Source organism: Bufo bufo, chromosome 3 (genome assembly GCF_905171765.1).
Source record: "Bufo bufo chromosome 3, aBufBuf1.1, whole genome shotgun sequence".
Classification (NCBI taxonomy): domain Eukaryota; kingdom Metazoa; phylum Chordata; class Amphibia; order Anura; family Bufonidae; genus Bufo; species Bufo bufo.
In genome coordinates this window covers 478,976,321-478,998,643 of record NC_053391.1, presented here as the reverse complement: position 1 = coordinate 478,998,643, position 22,323 = coordinate 478,976,321, and the positions used below count along the sequence as shown (strand labels likewise).

The following is a 22,323-nucleotide window of genomic DNA, read 5'->3' as shown; positions in this document are numbered from 1 at the left end:
GCAATTCATTACAGCCAGTGTAATAATTAGAATGCAGTGAGGTCCTGTCACAGGAGCAGAGTTTAGACCACAAATTCACGCTCCCACACGGGCCTTGTTTCATGCAGACACCTCGCTGGCCTTCTGGTTGCACTGCAATATCAGCCAAAGTCCACAGAGAGAAGTTGTTTCTCCAGGGTCATCTGCACCATAGCTCATACAGTGTGGATTTTCCAAAGTACGGATTTGAAACCCTATGGATTGCAAAGAGTGAAATCCGCGTTGAAAATCTGCTGCAACATAAATTGACATGCTACGGATTTCAAATTCACACTACAGATCAATTTCCTCCGATTGTTTCTGTATCGTGTGGATGAGATACACAATGGGGGAGATTTATCAAAACTGGTGGAAAGGAAAACTGTTTTAATTGCCCATAGCAACCAATCAGATTCCACCTTTCATCTTACAAAGGAGCTCTGAGAAATGAAAGGTGAACTCTGATTGGTTGCTAAGGCCCCTTTCAGACGAGCGAGTGTCACGCTCCAGACCTTCCAGCACTGCCGGGGTCACATAGCATTATACTGATTTATGATGCTATGTAACCCTTACAGTTCTGGAATGTATTGGATAACACTGGCAGCATTGCGCACCAAAAACCATCACAAAACTGACCAGGAAAATGTGCAACACCAGCCTAAAAAATGCATGTGGTTTCCAGGATTATTTTTTTTTACCAAAAAAGCCAGAAACAATTTGTGTGTAAAAAATAAATCATCCTTAGGTGTTTTTATAGCCAAAATATGCACAAAATGACGTGAGGCAGCCCAGCTGAATCTGCCCCGCTGTTATTCCGCTTCTCCTGCACTAGAGGGCAGCAGTGGACTGGAGCACTGAGGCCTAATGCTCGGAGCCGCCACAGCTGCCTGTGACTATCCTACAGGAGACGGCAGAGGAAGCGAGCAGTCCACAGTCTGCACAGCAGCCACGTGCCTGGGAGTTACGTCATACCCGGAAAGAAGTGCTAGCCACTCCCCTCACCGTGTAGTGACCCCCTAGATGTGTGTGGGGACAGCGTGTGGTGGCAGCCATGGGGGATTACACTGAGGTACATGTCGGAGGGATGTCTGTCTGAGCATGACTACTGTCTGTACTGTGGCTGTGTTCCCCCAGTGTGAGCACTCGTCTCATCTGTGCAGTGCAATCATCAGCACACTGCACTGAGGGCATGCAGTGTTATTATCAGCACACTGCACTGAGGGAATGCAGTGTTATCATCAGCACACTGCAATGAGGGCATGCAGTGTTATTATCAGCACACTGCACTGAGAGGGGATGCAGTGTTATCAGCACACTGTACTGAGAGGGAATGCAGTGTTATTATCAGCACACTGCACTGAGAGGGAATGCTGTGTTATTATCAGCACACTGCACTGAGAGGGAATGCTGTGTTATTATCAGCACACTGCACTGAGAGGGAATGCAGTGTTATTATCAGCACACTGCACTGAGAGGGAATGCTGTGTTATTATCAGCACACTGCACTGAGAGGGAATGCAGTGTTATTATCAGCACACTGCACTGAGGGAATGCAGTGTTATTATCAGCACACTGCACTGAGAGGGAATGCTGTGTTATTATCAGCACACTGCACTGAGGGCATGCAGTGTTATTATCAGCACACTGCACTGAGAGGGAATGCAGTGTTATTATCAGCACACTGCACTGAGAGGGCATGCAGTGTAATCAGCACACTACACTGAGAGGGAATGCAGTGTTATCATCAGCACACTGCACTGAGGGAATGCAGTGTTATTATCAGCACACTGTACTGAGAGGGAATGCAGTGTTATTATCAGCACACTGTACTGAGAGGGAATGCAGTGTTATCAGCACACTGCACTGAGAGGGAATGCAGTGTTATTATCAGCACACTGCACTGAGGGAATGCAGTGTTATTATCAGCACACTGTACTGAGAGGGAATGCAGTGTTATTATCAGCACACTGTACTGAGAGGGAATGCAGTGTTATCAGCACACTGTACTGAGAGGGAATGCAGTGTTATTATCAGCACACTGCACTGAGAGGGAATGCTGTGTTATTATCAGCACACTGTACTGAGAGGGAATGCAGTGTTATCAGCACACTGTACTGAGAGGGAATGCAGTGTTATTATCAGCACACTGTACTGAGAGGGAATGCAGTGTTATTATCAGCACACTGCACTGAGAGGGGATGCAGTGTTATCAGCACACTGTACTGAGAGGGAATGCAGTGTTATCAGCACACTGTACTGAGAGGGAATGCTGTGTTATTATCAGCACACTGCACTGAGAGGGAATGCTGTGTTATTATCAGCACACTGCACTGAGAGGGAATGCTGTGTTATTATCAGCACACTGTACTGAGAGGGAATGCAGTGTTATCAGCACACTGTACTGAGAGGGAATGCAGTGTTATCAGCACACTGTACTGAGAGGGAATGCGGTGTTATTATCAGCACACTGCACTGAGAGGGGATGCAGTGTTATCAGCACACTGTACTGAGAGGGAATGCGGTGTTATTATCAGCATACTGCACTAAGAGGGAATGCTGTGTTATTATCAGCACACTGTACTGAGAGGGAATGCAGTGTTATTATCAGCACACTGTACTGAGAGGGAATGCTGTGTTATTATCAGCACACTGCACTGAGAGGGAATGCAGTGTTATCAGCACACTGTACTGAGAGGGAATGCAGTGTTATTATCAGCACACTGTACTGAGAGGGAATGCAGTGTTATTATCAGCACACTGTACTGAGAGGGAATGCAGTGTTATCAGCACACTGTACTGAGAGGGAATGCAGTGTTATTATCAGCACACTGCACTGAGAGGGAATGCTGTGTTATTATCAGCACACTGTACTGAGAGGGAATGCAGTGTTATCAGCACACTGTACTGAGAGGGAATGCAGTGTTATTATCAGCACACTGTACTGAGAGGGAATGCAGTGTTATTATCAGCACACTGCACTGAGAGGGGATGCAGTGTTATCAGCACACTGTACTGAGAGGGAATGCAGTGTTATCAGCACACTGTACTGAGAGGGAATGCTGTGTTATTATCAGCACACTGCACTGAGAGGGAATGCTGTGTTATTATCAGCACACTGTACTGAGAGGGAATGCAGTGTTATCAGCACACTGTACTGAGAGGGAATGCAGTGTTATTATTAGCACACTGCACTGAGAGGGGATGCAGTGTTATCAGCACACTGCACTGAGAGGGAATGCTGTTATTATCAGCACACTGTACTGAGAGGGAATGCAGTGTTATTATCAGCACACTGTACTGAGCGGGAATGCAGTGTTATTATCAGCACACTGCACTGAGAGGGAATGCAGTGTTATTATCAGCACACTGCACTGAGAGGGGATGCAGTGTTATTATCAGCACACTGCACTGAGAGGGGATGCAGTGTAATCAGCACACTGCACTGAGAGGGAATGCAGTGTTATTATCAGCACACTGCACTGAGAGGGAATGCAGTGTTATTATCAGCACACTGCACTGAGAGGGAATGCAGTGTTATTATCAGCACACTGCACTGAGAGGGGATGCAGTGTTATTATCAGCACACTGCACTGAGAGGGGATGCAGTGTTATCAGCACACTGTACTGAGAGGGAATGCGGTGTTATTATCAGCACACTGCACTGAGAGGGAATGCTGTGTTATTATCAGCACACTGCACTGAGAGGGAATGCTGTGTTATTATCAGCACACTGCACTGAGAGGGAATGCAGTGTTATTATCAGCACACTGTACTGAGAGGGAATGCAGTGTTATTATCAGCACACTGTACTGAGAGGGAATGCAGTGTTATTATCAGCACACTGCACTGAGAGGGAATGCTGTGTTATCATCAGCACACTGTACTGAGAGGGAATGCAGTGTTATTATCAGCACACTGTACTGAGAGGGAATGCAGTGTTATTATCAGCACACTGCACTGAGAGGGGATGCAGTGTAATCAGCACACTGCACTGAGAGGGAATGCAGTGTTATTATCAGCACACTGCACTGAGAGGGGATGCAGTGTTATCAGCACACTGCACTGAGAGGGAATGCAGTGTTATTATCAGCACACTGCACTGAGAGGGGATGCAGTGTAATCAGCACACTGCACTGAGAGGGAATGCAGTGTTATTATCAGCACACTGCACTGAGAGGGAATGCAGTGTTATCAGCACACTGCACTGAGAGGGAATGCAGTGTTATTATCAGCACACTGCACTGAGAGGGGATGCAGTGTTATTATCAGCACACTGCACTGAGAGGGGATGCAGTGTTATCAGCACACTGTACTGAGAGGGAATGCAGTGTTATTATCAGCACACTGCACTGAGAGGGAATGCTGTGTTATTATCAGCACACTGCACTGAGAGGGAATGCTGTGTTATTATCAGCACACTGTACTGAGAGGGAATGCAGTGTTATCAGCACACTGTACTGAGAGGGAATGCAGTGTTATTATTAGCACACTGCACTGAGAGGGGATGCAGTGTTATCAGCACACTGCACTGAGAGGGAATGCTGTTATTATCAGCACACTGTACTGAGAGGGAATGCAGTGTTATTATCTGCACACTGTACTGAGCGGGAATGCAGTGTTATTATCAGCACACTGCACTGAGAGGGAATGCAGTGTTATTATCAGCACACTGCACTGAGAGGGGATGCAGTGTTATTATCAGCACACTGCACTGAGAGGGGATGCAGTGTAATCAGCACACTGCACTGAGAGGGAATGCAGTGTTATTATCAGCACACTGCACTGAGAGGGAATGCAGTGTTATTATCAGCACACTGCACTGAGAGGGAATGCAGTGTTATCAGCACACTGCACTGAGAGGGGATGCAGTGTTATTATCAGCACACTGCACTGAGAGGGGATGCAGTGTTATCAGCACACTGTACTGAGAGGGAATGCGGTGTTATTATCAGCACACTGCACTGAGAGGGAATGCTGTGTTATTATCAGCACACTGCACTGAGAGGGAATGCTGTGTTATTATCAGCACACTGCACTGAGAGGGAATGCAGTGTTATTATCAGCACACTGTACTGAGAGGGAATGCAGTGTTATTATCAGCACACTGTACTGAGAGGGAATGCAGTGTTATTATCAGCACACTGCACTGAGAGGGAATGCTGTGTTATCATCAGCACACTGTACTGAGAGGGAATGCAGTGTTATTATCAGCACACTGTACTGAGAGGGAATGCAGTGTTATTATCAGCACACTGCACTGAGAGGGGATGCAGTGTAATCAGCACACTGCACTGAGAGGGAATGCAGTGTTATTATCAGCACACTGCACTGAGAGGGGATGCAGTGTAATCAGCACACTGCACTGAGAGGGAATGCAGTGTTATTATCAGCACACTGCACTGAGAGGGGATGCAGTGTAATCAGCACACTGCACTGAGAGGGAATGCAGTGTTATTATCAGCACACTGCACTGAGAGGGAATGCAGTGTTATCAGCACACTGCACTGAGAGGGAATGCAGTGTTATTATCAGCACACTGCACTGAGAGGGGATGCAGTGTTATTATCAGCACACTGCACTGAGAGGGGATGCAGTGTTATCAGCACACTGTACTGAGAGGGAATGCAGTGTTATTATCAGCACACTGCACTGAGAGGGAATGCTGTGTTATTATCAGCACACTGCACTGAGGGCATGCAGTGTTATTATCAGCACACTGCACTGAGGGCATGCAGTGTTATTATCAGCACACTGCACTGAGAGGGAATGCAGTGTTATTATCAGCACACTGCACTGAGAGGGAATGCTGTGTTATTATCAGCACACTGCACTGAGGGAATGCTGTGTTATTATCAGCACACTGCACTAAGAGGGAATGCAGTGTTATTATCAGCACACTGTACTGAGAGGGAATGCAGTGTTATTATCAGCACACTGCACTGAGAGGGGATGCAGTGTTATCAGCACACTGCACTGAGAGGGAATGCTGTGTTATTATCAGCACACTGTACTGAGAGGGAATGCAGTGTTATTATCAGCACACTGTACTGAGAGGGAATGCAGTGTTATTATCAGCACACTGCACTGAGAGGGAATGCAGTGTTATTATCAGCACACTGCACTGAGAGGGAATGCAGTGTTATTATCAGCACACTGCACTGAGAGGGGATGCAGTGTTATTATCAGCACACTGCACTGAGAGGGGATGCAGTGTAATCAGCACACTGCACTGAGAGGGAATGCAGTGTTATTATCAGCACACTGCACTGAGAGGGGATGCAGTGTTATTATCAGCACACTGCACTGAGAGGGGATGCAGTGTAATCAGCACACTGCACTGAGAGGGAATGCAGTGTTATTATCAGCACACTGCACTGAGAGGGAATGCAGTGTTATTATCAGCACACTGCACTGAGAGGGAATGCAGTGTTATTATCAGCACACTGCACTGAGAGGGGATGCAGTGTTATTATCAGCACACTGCACTGAGAGGGGATGCAGTGTTATCAGCACACTGTACTGAGAGGGAATGCGGTGTTATTATCAGCACACTGCACTGAGAGGGAATGCTGTGTTATTATCAGCACACTGCACTGAGAGGGAATGCTGTGTTATTATCAGCACACTGCACTGAGAGGGAATGCAGTGTTATTATCAGCACACTGTACTGAGAGGGAATGCAGTGTTATTATCAGCACACTGTACTGAGAGGGAATGCAGTGTTATTATCAGCACACTGCACTGAGAGGGAATGCTGTGTTATCATCAGCACACTGTACTGAGAGGGAATGCAGTGTTATTATCAGCACACTGTACTGAGAGGGAATGCAGTGTTATTATCAGCACACTGCACTGAGAGGGGATGCAGTGTAATCAGCACACTGCACTGAGAGGGAATGCAGTGTTATTATCAGCACACTGCACTGAGAGGGGATGCAGTGTAATCAGCACACTGCACTGAGAGGGAATGCAGTGTTATTATCAGCACACTGCACTGAGAGGGGATGCAGTGTAATCAGCACACTGCACTGAGAGGGAATGCAGTGTTATTATCAGCACACTGCACTGAGAGGGAATGCAGTGTTATCAGCACACTGCACTGAGAGGGAATGCAGTGTTATTATCAGCACACTGCACTGAGAGGGGATGCAGTGTTATTATCAGCACACTGCACTGAGAGGGGATGCAGTGTTATCAGCACACTGTACTGAGAGGGAATGCAGTGTTATTATCAGCACACTGCACTGAGAGGGAATGCTGTGTTATTATCAGCACACTGCACTGAGAGGGAATGCTGTGTTATTATCAGCACACTGTACTGAGAGGGAATGCAGTGTTATCAGCACACTGTACTGAGAGGGAATGCAGTGTTATTATTAGCACACTGCACTGAGAGGGGATGCAGTGTTATCAGCACACTGCACTGAGAGGGAATGCTGTTATTATCAGCACACTGTACTGAGAGGGAATGCAGTGTTATTATCTGCACACTGTACTGAGCGGGAATGCAGTGTTATTATCAGCACACTGCACTGAGAGGGAATGCAGTGTTATTATCAGCACACTGCACTGAGAGGGGATGCAGTGTTATTATCAGCACACTGCACTGAGAGGGGATGCAGTGTAATCAGCACACTGCACTGAGAGGGAATGCAGTGTTATTATCAGCACACTGCACTGAGAGGGAATGCAGTGTTATTATCAGCACACTGCACTGAGAGGGAATGCAGTGTTATCAGCACACTGCACTGAGAGGGGATGCAGTGTTATTATCAGCACACTGCACTGAGAGGGGATGCAGTGTTATCAGCACACTGTACTGAGAGGGAATGCGGTGTTATTATCAGCACACTGCACTGAGAGGGAATGCTGTGTTATTATCAGCACACTGCACTGAGAGGGAATGCTGTGTTATTATCAGCACACTGCACTGAGAGGGAATGCAGTGTTATTATCAGCACACTGTACTGAGAGGGAATGCAGTGTTATTATCAGCACACTGTACTGAGAGGGAATGCAGTGTTATTATCAGCACACTGCACTGAGAGGGAATGCTGTGTTATCATCAGCACACTGTACTGAGAGGGAATGCAGTGTTATTATCAGCACACTGTACTGAGAGGGAATGCAGTGTTATTATCAGCACACTGCACTGAGAGGGGATGCAGTGTAATCAGCACACTGCACTGAGAGGGAATGCAGTGTTATTATCAGCACACTGCACTGAGAGGGGATGCAGTGTAATCAGCACACTGCACTGAGAGGGAATGCAGTGTTATTATCAGCACACTGCACTGAGAGGGGATGCAGTGTAATCAGCACACTGCACTGAGAGGGAATGCAGTGTTATTATCAGCACACTGCACTGAGAGGGGATGCAGTGTTATCAGCACACTGCACTGAGAGGGAATGCAGTGTTATTATCAGCACACTGCACTGAGAGGGGATGCAGTGTTATTATCAGCACACTGCACTGAGAGGGGATGCAGTGTTATCAGCACACTGTACTGAGAGGGAATGCAGTGTTATTATCAGCACACTGCACTGAGAGGGAATGCTGTGTTATTATCAGCACACTGCACTGAGGGCATGCAGTGTTATTATCAGCACACTGCACTGAGGGCATGCAGTGTTATTATCAGCACACTGCACTGAGAGGGAATGCAGTGTTATTATCAGCACACTGCACTGAGAGGGAATGCTGTGTTATTATCAGCACACTGCACTGAGGGAATGCTGTGTTATTATCAGCACACTGCACTAAGAGGGAATGCAGTGTTATTATCAGCACACTGTACTGAGAGGGAATGCAGTGTTATTATCAGCACACTGCACTGAGAGGGGATGCAGTGTTATCAGCACACTGCACTGAGAGGGAATGCTGTGTTATTATCAGCACACTGTACTGAGAGGGAATGCAGTGTTATTATCAGCACACTGTACTGAGAGGGAATGCAGTGTTATTATCAGCACACTGCACTGAGAGGGAATGCAGTGTTATTATCAGCACACTGCACTGAGAGGGAATGCAGTGTTATTATCAGCACACTGCACTGAGAGGGGATGCAGTGTTATTATCAGCACACTGCACTGAGAGGGGATGCAGTGTAATCAGCACACTGCACTGAGAGGGAATGCAGTGTTATTATCAGCACACTGCACTGAGAGGGAATGCAGTGTTATTATCAGCACACTGCACTGAGAGGGAATGCAGTGTTATTATCAGCACACTGCACTGAGGGAATGCAGTGTTATTATCAGCACACTGCACTGAGAGGGAATGCAGTGTTATTATCAGCACACTGCACTGAGAGGGAATGCAGTGTTATTATCAGCACACTGCACTGAGAGGGAATGCAGTGTTATTATCAGCACACTGCACTGAGAGGGAATGCAGTGTTATTATCAGCACACTGCACTGAGAGGGAATGCTGTGTTATTATCAGCACACTGCACTGAGAGGGAATGCTGTGTTATTATCAGCACACTGCACTGAGAGGGAATGCTGTGTTATTATCAGCACACTGCACTGAGAGGGAATGCTGTGTTATTATCAGCACACTGCACTGAGAGGGAATGCTGTGTTATTATCAGCACACTGCACTGAGAGGGAATGCTGTGTTATTATCAGCACACTGTACTGAGAGGGAATGCTGTGTTATCAGCACACTGTACTGAGAGGGAATGCTGTGTTATCAGCACACTGTACTGAGAGGGAATGCTGTGTTATCAGCACACTGTACTGAGAGGGAATGCAGTGTTATTATCAGCACACTGCACTGAGAGGGAATGCAGTGTTATCAGCACACTGCACTGAGAGGGGATGCAGTGTTATTATCAGCACACTGTACTGAGGGGATGCAGTGTTATTATCAGCACACTGCGCTGAGAGGGAATGCTGTGTTATTATCAGCACACTGCACTGAGAGGGGATGCAGTGTTATCAGCACACTGCACTGAGGGCATGCAGTGTTATCAGCACACTGCACTGAGAGGGAATGCTGTGTTATTATCAGCACACTGTACTAAGAGGGAATGCTGTGTTATTATCAGCACACTGCACTGAGAGGGGATGCAGTGTTATCAGCACACTGCACTGAGAGGGAATGCAGTGTTATTATTAGCACACTGCACTGAGAGGGAATGCTGTGTTATTAACAGCACACTGCACTGAGAGGGGATGCAGTGTTATCAGCACACTGCACTGAGGGAATGCAGTGTTATTATCAGCACACTGCACTGAGAGGAAATGCAGTGTTATTATCCGCACACTGCACTGAGAGGGAATGCAGTGTTATTATTAGCACACTGCACTGAGAGGGAATGTAGTGTTATTATCAGCACACTGCACTGAGAGGGAATGTAGGTGAATGCAATGTTACAGAGAATTCCTTCCCAGTGATGTGCATTCACACTTAGTACAGTGTAATGATACCACTGCATTCACACTCAGTACAGTGTAATGACACCACTGCATTCACACTTAGTACAGTGTAATGACACCACTGCATTCACACTTAGTACAGTGAAATGATACCACTGCATTCACACCCAGTATAGTGTAATGATACCCCTGCATTCACACTCAGTACAGTGTGATGACACCACTGCATTCACACTTGGTACAGTGTGATGACACCACTGCATTCACACTCGGTACAGTGTATTGACACCACTGCATTCACACTCAGTATAGTGTATTGACACCACTGCATTCACACTCAGTATAGTGTAATGACACCACTGCATTCACACTCAGTATAGTGTAATGACACCACTGCATTCACACTTAGTACAGTGTAATGATACCACTGCATTCACACTTAGTACAGTGTAATGACACCACTGCATTCACACTCGGTACAGTGTAATGAAACCACTGCATTCACACTCGGTACAGTGTAATGACACCACTGCATTCACACTCGGTACAGTGTAATGACACCACTGCATTCACACTCGGTACAGTGTAATGACACCACTGCATTCACACTCGGTACAGTGTAATGACACCACTGCATTCACACTCGGTACAGTGTAATGACACCACTGCATTCACACTCGGTACAGTGTAATGACACCACTGCATTCACACTCGGTACAGTGTAATGACACCACTGCATTCACACTCGGTACAGTGTAATGACACCACTGCATTCACACTCGGTACAGTGTAATGACACCACTGCATTCACACTCGGTACAGTGTAATGACACCACTGCATTCACACTCGGTACAGTGTAATGACACCACTGCATTCACACTCGGTACAGTGTAATGACACCACTGCATTCACACTCGGTACAGTGTAATGACACCACTGCATTCACACTCGGTACAGTGTAATGACACCACTGCATTCACACTCGGTACAGTGTAATGACACCACTGCATTCACACTCGGTACAGTGTAATGACACCACTGCATTCACACTCGGTACAGTGTAATGACACCACTGCATTCACACTCGGTACAGTGTAATGACACCACTGCATTCACACTCGGTACAGTGTAATGACACCACTGCATTCACACTCGGTACAGTGTAATGACACCACTGCATTCACACTCGGTACAGTGTAATGACACCACTGCATTCACACTCGGTACAGTGTAATGACACCACTGCATTCACACTCGGTACAGTGTAATGACACCACTGCATTCACACTCGGTACAGTGTAATGACACCACTGCATTCACACTCGGTACAGTGTAATGACACCACTGCATTCACACTCGGTACAGTGTAATGACACCACTGCATTCACACTCGGTACAGTGTAATGACACCACTGCATTCACACTCGGTACAGTGTAATGACACCACTGCATTCACACTCGGTACAGTGTAATGACACCACTGCATTCACACTCGGTACAGTGTAATGATACCACTGCATTCACACTCGGTACAGTGTAATGATACCACTGCATTCACACTCGGTACAGTGTAATGACACCACTGCATTCACACTCGGTACAGTGTAATGACACCACTGCATTCACACTCGGTACAGTGTAATGACACCACTGCATTCACACTCGGTACAGTGTATTGACACCACTGCATTCACACTCTGTACAGTGTAATGACACCACTGCATTCACCCTCAGTACAGTGCATTTTGGTGATGGCACTACTTCATTCTCACTGTTACCCATCACCACACTGTACTGCTCGAGAAGTCATGATTACCGTCAGAGCACTGTACTGTTGCTGTTACGTGTGATTGTACATACACCGTTCTCTGACACTGTAAAGTTCCAATCACTGCACTATAGTGTGTGTGTGACTGTAATTCTATCACCATATTCTGTGTGACCAGTATCCACCACTGCCATGTGCCTTATGTTAGTGGTTTTTGCACTGCCTGTGACTATAGTGATCACTGCACTGCAGTATGAATGTGCCTTTAGGGTGCGGCTACGAGGCGACATGGGCGCAGAGAAAAGAATGGGATTGCAGCGCGAGTCGCTAAAAATCCAACCCTGACTCATGCTGCAGTCCTATACATTTCTATGGGATCACTGCTGATCTGCTATCCTGGCGTTATGCCATGTAGCCGTATCCTCACCAGTGTCTTCAGTGTCGTCATTACTGCATTGTGCGCGGGCGTACACTGTATTGTATATGTTAGTTCTATAACTGTACTGTGTACAATACTACTATATACAAGGTGTTACAGAGGACCGGTCACCTCTCCTACGAATCATTCTACTCCACATCACGCATTTAGTCTTAAAGAGGACCTTTCATGGGTCCAGACATTATGGGTTGTGTAGGGCATAGTCCATGGATGTACTATCGCTTACTAGTTTGTCTGGGTGCCCCGCCTGGTATGCTAATGGGTACCATCGGTACAGGGAGGAGGAGACTACCCTGTTTCTCAATGGGCGTCTCCTTCTCCCTGGCTGTGAAGCTCTACGCTGTGATTGGACCACGCTACAGCCAGGGAGAAGGAGACGCCCATTGAGAAACAGGGTAGTCTCCTCCTCCCTGTACCGATGATATTCATTACCATACCAGGCGGGCAAAGTGAACGGGGGCACAGCGGGGGAACGGAGCGCCGGACAGACACACTAGTAAGCGATATTACATCCATGGACTATGCCCTACACAACCCCCTACTTATTTCATAATGTCTGGACCCATGAAAGGTCTTCTTTTGTGTTATTCCTAGTAGAAAGTTATGAATAATGGTCCATTTGTGTGTCCCTGCACAGTCTGCTACTGTTCAGTCAGTGCTGCCAGTGACAGCCCATCCCACTGGTAACACCCAGGTGGATCTTTATTCATAAACTTCTAGCAGGAATAACAGAGGAATGGCACAACATAGTTGCATAAGAAATGCATTGGGAAATGTGAGTACTTACTAAGGGCTCATGCACACAAATGTATTTTTTTGTCCATAGCCATTCTGCATGTTTTGCGGGTCGGATGCAGACCTATTCACTTCACACACTGTGCTGTCTGCATCTGTATGTCTGTTCCATGCCACACGCAACGGACGTCCCATTCTGCAAAATACAGTACACACATGGCATCGCCAGTATACGTGTTTTGCAGATCCGCAATTTGTGGACCGCAAAACTACGGTCGAGTGCATGAGCCCTAAAATATGTAAAGGGGTTTTCCAAAGTTCAGATATTGAAGACCTATCCTCAGGGTGTCTGGCTACTGGCACCCCGCAATCAGCTGTTTGAGGAGGCTGCGGTGCTCCGATGAGTGGCTCCTAGGCCAGTGGTATCGCGGGACCTAGTGAATGGGGCTGAGCTGCAATATCAAGCACAGCCACTATCCAGTGGACGGCGCTGTGCTTGGTAGGCCGCTGGGAAGGTGCAGCCACCTCAAATAGCTGATCAGCAGGTGTGCCGGGTGTCCGACTCCTGCTGATCTGATATTGATGACCTATCTGAATCTTGGAAAAACCCTTTAAGGCCTCATGCACACCACCATATGTATTTTGCGGTCCGCAAAACACAGATCCGCCAAAAATACGGATGACGTACGTGTGCATTCCGGATTTTGCGGAACAGAACAGCTGGCCCCTAATAGAACAGTACTATCCTTGTCCAAAATGCGGACAATAATAGGACATGGAGTACCTTCCCTTTTCTTTTTGCGGACTCATTGAAATGAATGGTCCCACATGCGGTCCGCAAAAAAACAAAACGGAACAGAATATGTTCGTGTGCATGAGCCCTAACTGTGCTGAGTGGGATTTGGGAGAACTTCACAAAAATGTGTTCTTCCTGCCCCTAACATTCCCACCCCTCCAGCCCCCCAAAAACCTTGGAATACGGTATACTTTCTTTCTGAAATTGTCCTCTGTCTCCTGTTGCCCGCATCTTCCATCAGCACATCCCTATGGATGGAAAGCCTTGGCCTACTGCCTGGAAGCAGTGATGGAGCCACCTACAGTACATTGCTAGCTGTAATACTGTGTGACCTTGTATTTAGGGGAAGGTGGGAGTTTTATTGTATGTTTGTGTTTTCAGGAGAAGATGACAATACCGTTTGGTGAGAAACACCTGGATGCAATGCTTTCTCTACCTAGAGACCACAGTGGAGTTAGATATGGACTTATTCTGACCCATGGCACTGGAGGTGACATGAATTTCCCACAATTGGTGTCTTTGGCAAATTACCTGGCCTCCCATGGATTGCTGTGTCTGAGATTTACATGTAAAGGCCTTAATTTAGTATACAGAACAAAGGCTTACAGTACAGCGCTGGTATGTACATCCTTGATCAGATTTCACGTCACGTGGCTTTCCCCATATTTCCAGTATGGACGCAGCGAGTGTTTGGCCGCATTCAGTATGTGCCCAGATGCAGCCGCCACAGGCTCCATTTTCTGACTTGAATTACAGTGAAGGGAATCCCATGTAAAGATCTCTCGGAGTCAGGAAAACACAGGGAATCCTGTCATCCTTTACTTTCTTCTGATGGAAGCCTATGGGCGAGGTATGCCTATACAGTGTATATGTTGGGAACTCCTCCTGATCTCCAGTATACAGTGGAGGCACCGTCTGCATAGGTTAGGGTACTTTCACACAAGCGTTTTTCTTTTTCGGCATTGAGTTCCGTCCTAGGGGCTCTTTACCGGAAAAGAACTGATCAGTTTTATCGCCATGAATTCTGAATGGAGAGCAATCTGTTGAGGATGCATCAGGATGTCTTTAGTTCAGTCTTCTTGCCTTTTCAGGACGGAGATAATACCGCAGCATGCTGCGGTTTTTATCTCCGGCCAAAAAAACTGCATGCCAGAATGCAAGATCCGGCATTTTTTTTCCATAGGAATTAATTAGTGCCGGATCTGGCATTCAAAATACCGCAGGCTGAAAAAAATGACACCGGAAAGACGGATCCGACATTTCAATGCATTTGTAAGACGGATCAGGATCCTGATCAGTCTTACAAATGCCATCAGTTGACATACGTTTTGACGGATCCGGCAGGCAGTTCCGGATCACTGTGCCACAAGTGTAAAAGTACCCTTATCAGTATCTGATCAGTGGGGGTCCGACACCCAGAACCCACGCTGATTAGCTTTTTGAGAAGGCATCGGCACTCGCAGCTATGCCTAGGTCTTTTCACATCACATGGCCTAGGTGTAGCTCAGCCCCAGTCAAGAGCTGCTATATAATGTACAGCGCTGTGCTTGGTGAACAGAGGGAAGGCCGTGGCGCTACAGCTGATTGGAGGGGTCCCGGGTGTTGGACCCCCACCGATCAGAAATTGATGACCTATGCAGAGGATATGTCATCAGTAAAAATATCTCAGAAGGCCCTTTTAAGGGTTTATTCACACGATGGATGTTTTGCATCTAGCCACTATTTTTGCCTCCAGCTCAGATATGAACATAGCGATAATTGTACAGTATTTGTGTTATGTGGGTGAGAAGGCATTATATTGTATATACACACTCCTTTCTAATAGGGAAATAACATTTTGTTTGCACTTATTCTAGACCTACATGAAGTCTAATGAAGAATATAAAGTTGCTGGTGTCTTTCTTGCAGGTGAGGTTTATTACTTAAAGGGGTTATCCGAGATTTTAAAGGGATTCTGTCATGAGATTTGAGCCCTATAAGCTAAACATATGGCCAGGTCCGTACTAATAACATGAATCCTAAACTGCCCTTATTAAACCTGCTTGTGGCTGTATTAGCCCAAAAAACTGTTTTTTATAAGCTGTCACTCATTTACCTAAGGTGCCCAAGGGGTTTTACGTTAACCCAGGGTGCCTGCCCCCACCCCTCGCCGTCTGGTGCCCAGCGCCGCCTTCCTCACCTCAGCCCCGCCTCCGCAATCCTCCCGTCCCTCTGCTAGATCCGGCGCCTGCGCACTAGGCTCAGCCTGATGCGCCGCGGACTCCTGGCAGCGGCTTCGTTGAGCGAAGTGCGCATGCGCCGCCTGATGCGCATGCGCACTTCGCTCAACGAAGCCGCTGCCGGCTGAGGTGAGGAAGGCGGTGCTGGGCACCAGACGGCGAGGGGTGCGGGCAGGCACCCTGGGCTAACGTAAAACCCCTTGGGCACCTTAGGTAGGTGAGTGACAGCCTATAAAAACCAGTTTTTTGGGCTAATAGAGCCACAAGCAGGTTTAATAAGGGCAGTTTAGGATTCATGTTATCAAATCTCATAACAGAATCCCTTTAATACTGATATACTTTACATATATAATGTGTGTATTTAAAGGGCTTTTCTAAGATATTTTAACTGATGACCTATCCTCTGGGGGGGTCCGACACCCGGGAGCCCCTCCAATCAGCTGTATGAGAAGGCACTGGCGGTCCTGTGAGCGCCGTGGCCTTCGTGCAGCTTACCAAGCACATCACCGTACATTGTATAGCAACTGTGGTCAGTATCATGCTTGAATGGGGCTGAACTGCTTCTAGGCCACGTGACCGAGGCTGTGATGCTACTATCCAGAGGATAGGTTGTCGGTATTAAAATCTCGGAAAACCCCTTTAACAGAACACTTGTATAACAAAGAACTATTGTATAATAAAAGGGCATTTTTTAATTCAATATTCATTTTTGGCTGTTTTTCCTTTTGCCAGTACTGTATTAATGGAAATCAAATACAAAATATTATCCTGTGGCAGTCAGCACAGAGAGATAAAATTCCTATGCAGATAGGTAATACATTTTTAGTTTACTGCTTCTGTGAGAGATCTCATTTGCTAGTATACGTGGAATTAGGATAACAGTATAACAGCTCTAATGTTCTCTTGATAGATGAAGATGCCCACAGAAGAGCATTGCACTTATCAGTGTCATGTTTGATGCTCTGGGGTCTGATCTCTCCTTGGGGAGAGCGCCTTAATCAGTGGGAGGAGACTTATAGGCCATACAAGCTCCTCTGGAATTCTGGGAAGAAAGGGATGCAAATGAGCTCTTAGCAGGCTAAAGCTCTAATTGAGTCACTCATCCCCCCCTTCCCAACCTGCTGGATATTAAGTGCTAGCGTGAAACTAGCTTATATGACCCCTGTCAGACTTTGTGGGGTCTTTTTTTAGTGCTTTATATAAGTACTGTATTTGTATTTTTGACTAGTGATGCTCCACATCATTTCTTTAACGAGAGCAAGTACTGTAGTAAATGTAATAGCCAAGGTAAAGTTTATAAGACTGGCTTCACACACTGCTGATTTTGTTTCTGAAAATCAGTTCCATTTATTTGAATGGGGCAGCAAGCACACGGATTTCTGCAAGCCCCATTCAGGAGAATGGAACTCTCAGACGCTGACATTTCTGCCACTTCCGCAGGGTGAGTGCACCCTAATAGTATAGCAAGCAATCACAGTGACGTTTGGGCAGTTACCAAGTATATTGTGTCTGTCACACAGGACGATCGATGGGCTCTCGTGCCGCCGCCTCTATAATGAGAACTGCTTGTGAACAAGAGGACTCCTTTATCCAGGGCCTGATCTGTCTGTCATATCCTCTACACCCTCCCAAGGCAAAAAGCAAGCTGCGAGATGAAGATCTGTTACTGATAACAAAACCAGCCTTGTTCATCTCTGGGTCAGCAGATGAGATGTGTGACAAGGTAGCTGCATTTCTTGAAGATCTATTATATGGTGTTTGTAAAGCTATGTAAAGGTTGGTCATTAACTGACTGTAATAAATTAGAGTAGATATAGTTGTCATTTAATTTGCACAAATTAGTAATACATATATTATTACCCTTCTGTAGCCGACAGTTCTCCTTTCCTTACTTATAGACTGTTTGTGAGAGGGAAGGGGGAGCTGCAACTGCATGATATGTGAGACTGGATGCTGTGAGAGGGGAAGAGGAGCAGCAAGGCGAGGGCAACTGATAATTAGTCAAAGCACACAACACAGCTCTTCAGCTCCACATCAAAATGAAACCGCTCATTCAGCAGAGTTAAAGCAACCCTCTGCTTCAAGAAAAAAAATTGACATTAAGGCCTATTGCACACGACCGTATGGCTTTTTCAGTGTTTTGCGGTCCGTTTTTCATGGATCCGTTGTTCCGTTTTTTGTTTCCGTTGTGTTTCTGTTCCGTTTTTCCGTATGGCATATACAGTAATTACATAGATAAAATTGGGCTGGGCATAACATTTTCAATAGATGGTTCAGCAAAAAACGGAACGGAAACGGAAGACATACGGATGCATTTCCGTATGTGTTCCGTTTTTTTTGCGGACTTATTGACTTGAATGGGGCCACGGAACGTGATTTGCGGGCAATAATAGGACATGTTCTATGTTAGAATGGAACGGAAAAACGGAAACGGAATGCATACGGAGTACATTCCGTTTTTTTTGCGGAACCATTGAAATGAATGGTTCCGTATACGGAACGAAAAAAATGGCCAGTAAACGGGAAAAAAAAACGGCCGTGTGCAGGAGGCCTTACTCTGTGCTCCCCTTCTGCTATCCTAGATCATTCTAGAGATTGGTGGGGGTCTCATCAATCAGACCCCCACTGATCAAAACCATTCAGATATTGCTTTGCCATATGTGTAGTGTCCTCTGTAACCAACACACTATGGGGGAAATTTATCAAAACTGGTGCCAAAGGAAAATGGCTTAGCTGTCCATAGCAACCAATCAGATTGATCCTTTAATTTGTCAATGGAGCTTTGAATAATAAAAGGTGGAATCTGATTGGTTGCTGTGGGCAACTAAGCAAGTGTTCCTTTGTACCAGTTTTGATAGATTTTCCCCTGTATCTCTGGTGGAGTTCTAAAAATAATAATATCCATGACGCTCACCAAATAAAAGTTTATTTTATATCTCCATCATAAAATCTGAATCCAGGTAGTGTGAGAAGTCCTGCGCTCCTCCCAACAACGGTTGGTGTCTCCCTGACGCTTCATCACTGTGTCAGATGTCACATAGCAGACGTTTTCTGAAATGACAATTTTCCCATGGGTTGTCCCAAGATATAAATGTCTCACCTTATCACCACCACTGATTACAAGAACTGTACTGCTAGATCTATTACACCCATAGACTGTGATTGGAGTTGCAGAATGCACACTTGACTCCCGTTCCATTCAAACAGGTGACATGGGACCCCAGTTCTCATGATCTGTTGGGGTCCCAGCAGTTGGCCCACCACTGATGTTGCATTTAGCCCCTATCCAGTGAATAAGAGAGAACTTGTTATTACTGGAATACCCCTCTATAGGCCCCTTTACACAGGTATGACTGTGCAGGCGATTATCAGGAAGGAACCATTTGTTCCTGATAATTGCCTGATTGTGTTTGGAGGTGAGGGCTGCATTTACATGAAGCCATCGCTTCCACTGTTTGGGGAGAAGCGATTGCTACTGTGATCATTCGTCCTCGTACAGATTCATTGTTTCCAGGAAGCAGATTGCTGTTTACACAGGGCGATTTGCTGTCCAGAAATGATCTTAGTGTCTGCATCAAGAATTCTTTCACCCGATGAGCAAGTGTTCACTCATTCGTTGGGTGATTGGTGGCACCTTTACAGAGGGCAGTTATCGGGAACGTGTGTTCCTAGGAATGCTTCTTCCTGATAATTGATTGGAATGTGTAAAGGGGCCTTAAAGGACATCTGTCAGCAGATTTGTCACTATGAAACTGGCTGACCTGTTACATGTGCTCTTGGCAGCTGAAGGCATCTGTGTTGATCCCATGTTCATATGTGCCAGCATTGCTGAGAAAAATGATATTTTAATATATGCAAATGAGCCTCTGGGAGCAATGGGGGCGTTGCCGTTACACCTAGAGGCTCTGCTGTCTCTGCAGCTCCCTGTCAGTCAAAGTGCAGAGGGTCTGGCAGCTGCAGAGAGAGCAGAGTCTAAGAGAAACTATGGCGACCCCATTGCTCCTAAAGACTCATTTGCATACATTAAAATATCATTTTTCTCAGCAATGCAGCACATATGAACACGGGACCAACACAGATGCCTTCAGCTGCCAAGAGCACATGTAACAGGTCAGCCAGTGTCATAGGGACAAGTCTGCTGACAGATGTCCTCTAAGACCCAGACTGTTAGTTAATTTCCTCATACATTCTCACATATACATCTGTGAGCATTCCTAGAAAAGGTAACTGTCCATGGACCATCTATGGTTAGACTATGTAAATATATATGACTTTATCACATGATGGTGTACTGCGACAAGATGTAATACTGCACTATGATGAAGCAATGCCATCTCCTCTGTATTCACTACCTTTTTTTATCTCAATCCTGTTTTAGACCTTGATGACTAATGTTGTCGGTAAAATGAAAGCTCCTGTACAGATCCACTGGGTTGAGAATGCAAATCATGGACTGACAGCCAAAGGGAAAACGCTGAAAGATGTGCTGCCTGAAATGAATGAAAAGACTTTCTTGTGGATTCAGCAGATTGTGAAACTACACGCAGTTTGATCGCTCTGCACATTTCAAAGATTACGCACTGCAAATGGCATCCAGACTGTGCGTAACTGGTGAAATGATGGGGATTCACAGAACCATCAGTGGATCTGTGAATCCTGACACATCAAGATGCAGTGGATTGCTCTAGACCAGGGATCAGCAACCTCCAGCTGTTCAGAAACTACAACTCCCAGAATCCTTCTTTCACTTCAATGGGTGTTCCAAGAACAGCCGAGTAAATGTGCATGTTGGGAGTTGTAGTTTCACAGCAGCCGGCGTGCCGGAGATTGCTGATCTGTGATCTAGACCATACATATATACTTAGAGATTATACTATGCAGTTTGGTACGGGTGGGTTAAGGCCCCATGCACACAAACCTATTTTTGCTTTGCATCTGATCCACATTTTTTGTGGATCCATTCATTTCAGTGGGGGCTGCAAAAAATGCGGACAGCACTTCTGTATGTCTGTTCTGCTAGCCTGCAAAAAAAAGATAGAACATGTGCTATTCTTGTCTATTTTGTGGACAAGGATAGGACATTTTTATAGACGTGAAAAAAAATGGAAGCATGCACACGAACGTGTCCGTGTTTTGTGGATCAGCGGTTTGCGGACTGCAAAACACGTACGGTTGTGTGCATGTGGCCAAAGGCTCCTGAAGACATTTGTCTTAAGGTGCTATACACCTTAAATAGCTGTCGGCCAAGCACTGTTTTGGCCAACAGCTATCTCTCCTGGTTCTCACATACATGCTAGGTTTGGACATGCGTGTATGTGTTTTCAATGGGGAGGGATGCGAAAGCCACTGTCCGACACCTCTGGCTGCGGCTTATATTCCTGGAGGACAAAAGGATCAGGTGTTAAAATTCAAAGCTCCCAATCCTTTTCTCTCCCAACATCAGCTGACAAAGAAGAGTCAGGAGATCCCTATAAAAATTAGACTGTTCGGCAATTTTGCAGGGAATGACAGGTTTGGCTGCCAGTAGCTTAAAGAGCATCTGTCAGCATGATCAACCCTCTTAAACAAGAAATATAGCCTGGAAGGGTTGATCATGCTGACTAAAGTGATACCTTTATTTTGTCTCGAGGGTTAATATTTGCAGATTTATCGACCTTTTTATATTTATATAAATTACCTATTTGGAGCACCAAGGGGCTGGCTGTAGGGCTAGGACCACTGCTAGCTCGACGCTCTGTGCTCTCCCTACTCCCCCCTCCCCTATGATTGACAAGGCTAGACATTTAATCTAGCCCTGTGTTCTCACTTGGAAAGCAGCAGATGCATGATTATGGGGGCGGCCATCTTGCCTGAGCTGTTTTTAACACCATTAAGAAAACCTCTTTATGGCAGCCCCATGGGCCATAGACGCAATGGTCAGGAGGGGACCTCAGTGACTTCTATGGGGGCGTTTTCTAGGCTGC

General features: G+C 46.1%; 1 protein-coding gene across 1 annotated transcript; it reads left to right on the top strand.

Moving 5' to 3' along the window:
* Positions 1–943: 943 nt before the first annotated feature.
* On the top strand, positions 944–21,256 carry TEX30 (testis expressed 30). The gene is made up of 5 exons (XM_040421984.1): positions 944–1,087; positions 14,523–14,759; positions 15,998–16,049; positions 17,881–18,083; positions 20,739–21,256. Exons 1-5 carry the CDS (start codon positions 1,070–1,072, stop codon positions 20,910–20,912), a joined length of 684 nt encoding a protein of 227 aa, XP_040277918.1. The 5' UTR covers positions 944–1,069; the 3' UTR covers positions 20,913–21,256.
* Positions 21,257–22,323: the final 1,067 nt, after the last annotated feature.

Bases quoted from the DNA above. Each gene is read 5' to 3' on its own strand.
- TEX30 (XM_040421984.1), top strand. The intron at 14,760-15,997 runs GTATGTACATCC...CACTTATTCTAG, and splicing joins AGGCTTACAGTACAGCGCTG to ACCTACATGAAGTCTAATGA. The intron at 18,084-20,738 runs GTAGCTGCATTT...ATCCTGTTTTAG, and splicing joins CAGATGAGATGTGTGACAAG to ACCTTGATGACTAATGTTGT.